This window comes from Amphiura filiformis, chromosome 3, assembly GCF_039555335.1.
Source record: "Amphiura filiformis chromosome 3, Afil_fr2py, whole genome shotgun sequence".
Classification (NCBI taxonomy): domain Eukaryota; kingdom Metazoa; phylum Echinodermata; class Ophiuroidea; order Amphilepidida; family Amphiuridae; genus Amphiura; species Amphiura filiformis.
In genome coordinates this window covers 75,794,931-75,796,579 of record NC_092630.1, presented here as the reverse complement: position 1 = coordinate 75,796,579, position 1,649 = coordinate 75,794,931, and the positions used below count along the sequence as shown (strand labels likewise).

Below are 1,649 nucleotides of genomic sequence, written 5' to 3'. Positions count from 1 at the left end.
TACATCGGATGCGTTCTGATATTTTATCGTCTTCTTTGAAAACGTGTAGTACCTTTAGTACAAACACAATCATCAAGCCACAAAGTTGATAAACTTGACATGATTCCTGGCCTTAATCATGAAATATCTATCAGAAGATGTTCCTCTTGAACACGAATCCAGAACGCGCCCATGACGAAAAATTCTGAGTCAATTCTATTTGTCTTACCGATATCATATCCTAAATATACTTTATCTCATTTCCAATATTCAAGTTCCTTGCAGTATTTACGCTATCGAACTTTCTATTGTATATAAATAGTGAAGTGGGAGTCAGTTGTGGCACTTGGTCATCTTTATAGCAAACTATGCCAGTTTTTGTACCTTTGTTATTTGTCTCATTCGCATGATGAACTTGATTCGAGTTCCTCCTGGTCTTGGATAAGATTTTTAAGAAGGCTGTGCGAAAATCCGATCTGAATATCCCATAAATAAATGGGTTTGTTGCACTAGCTAAGTATTGCATGTATGTTGCCATGACATTTATCCAATTATGAATTGCATCAGAACTGATAAATATCTTGATAACTTTTGTTACGCAAAATGGCGTAGTACAGAAAAAGAACATAAGCACAATCACAGAAAAACTGACAAGAATCTTCCTTTGCTCATTGAGCTGTTCAATGCCTATGTGGTGCTGCTGGTGCTCTAGTCTGCGCTTATAATGTCTCGTAACTTCTCGGTAAATTCGGATGTAACAGATTGTCATTACAATGGCGGGAATCATGAAACACACAATGAAGGCAACTATTACATACGTTAAGCCACCTTTATCTCGGTATGAATCCCAGGCTATCGCGCACACTATTTCCCAATAGTCATATACAACCCATCGACCAAAAAGTGGCACTATGGCAAAGGCAACTCCTGAAATCCAAGTGTACGAAATCAGAATGTATATTCGTTTCTTTGTCATGATTGATGAAAATTGCAGAGGGTATACAATAACAAATTGACGGTCAATACTAATGAAAGAAAGCGTTACCATTGAGACAATGATACAGCAGTAGTTTAAGGCGCATTGAGCTGAGCACCACTTGGTCCCAAACAACCAATCATCAGAGATGAGCGCCAATGAACTATATGGCATTACAAATATGGCGCTGAAAAGATCCGCAGTACTTAAATTGATCAGGAAGATATTAGACACGTCTTCCTTAAGCGTTGGGGTTTTATAAATAGCTAGAATAACAGCAATATTTCCTAATATAGAAACAATAATGATTGTAAACATGAAGAAAGAACAAATACCAATCTGGTATATGTCCCTGTGAATGAACAAAGGAAACGGTTCGTTGCTGCTATCGTTTTCAAAATGCAACGCAGACATGGATTTGGTGCCACATCCTGAATTCAACGCACTTTCAGAACAGTTAGATTCCATAGCGAAATGTGTAGTTCAAATAAATGCGGAAAACACATAGCCTGGTTTCGTGTTGATATCAATATTACTTCAAAGTTCTAATAGGATACTGTGGTAATGTGGTAATGACGATAAGAAGACATGAAACTGGCTGAAACAATGACGATATCGATTGATGCAATCAGTGAATGTCAGCGGTTGTCCTGATTTTATATTATTAAGTTTTTTACCTTTGGTTAAAGTAGAG

At 37.2% G+C, this 1,649-nt stretch overlaps 1 protein-coding gene across 1 annotated transcript; it reads right to left on the bottom strand.

Moving 5' to 3' along the window:
* On the bottom strand, window positions 1-1,412 carry LOC140147772 (beta-4C adrenergic receptor-like). The gene has a single exon (XM_072169524.1). The coding sequence runs from the start codon at window positions 1,367-1,369 to the stop codon at window positions 221-223; it is 1,149 nt and encodes a 382-aa protein (XP_072025625.1). The 5' UTR covers window positions 1,370-1,412; the 3' UTR covers window positions 1-220.
* Between the last annotated feature and the right edge of the window lie 237 nt (window positions 1,413-1,649).

Bases quoted from the DNA above. Each gene is read 5' to 3' on its own strand.
- LOC140147772 (XM_072169524.1), bottom strand. From the start codon at position 1,369: ATGTCTGCGTTGCATTTTGAAAACGATAGCAGCAACGAACCGTTTCCT.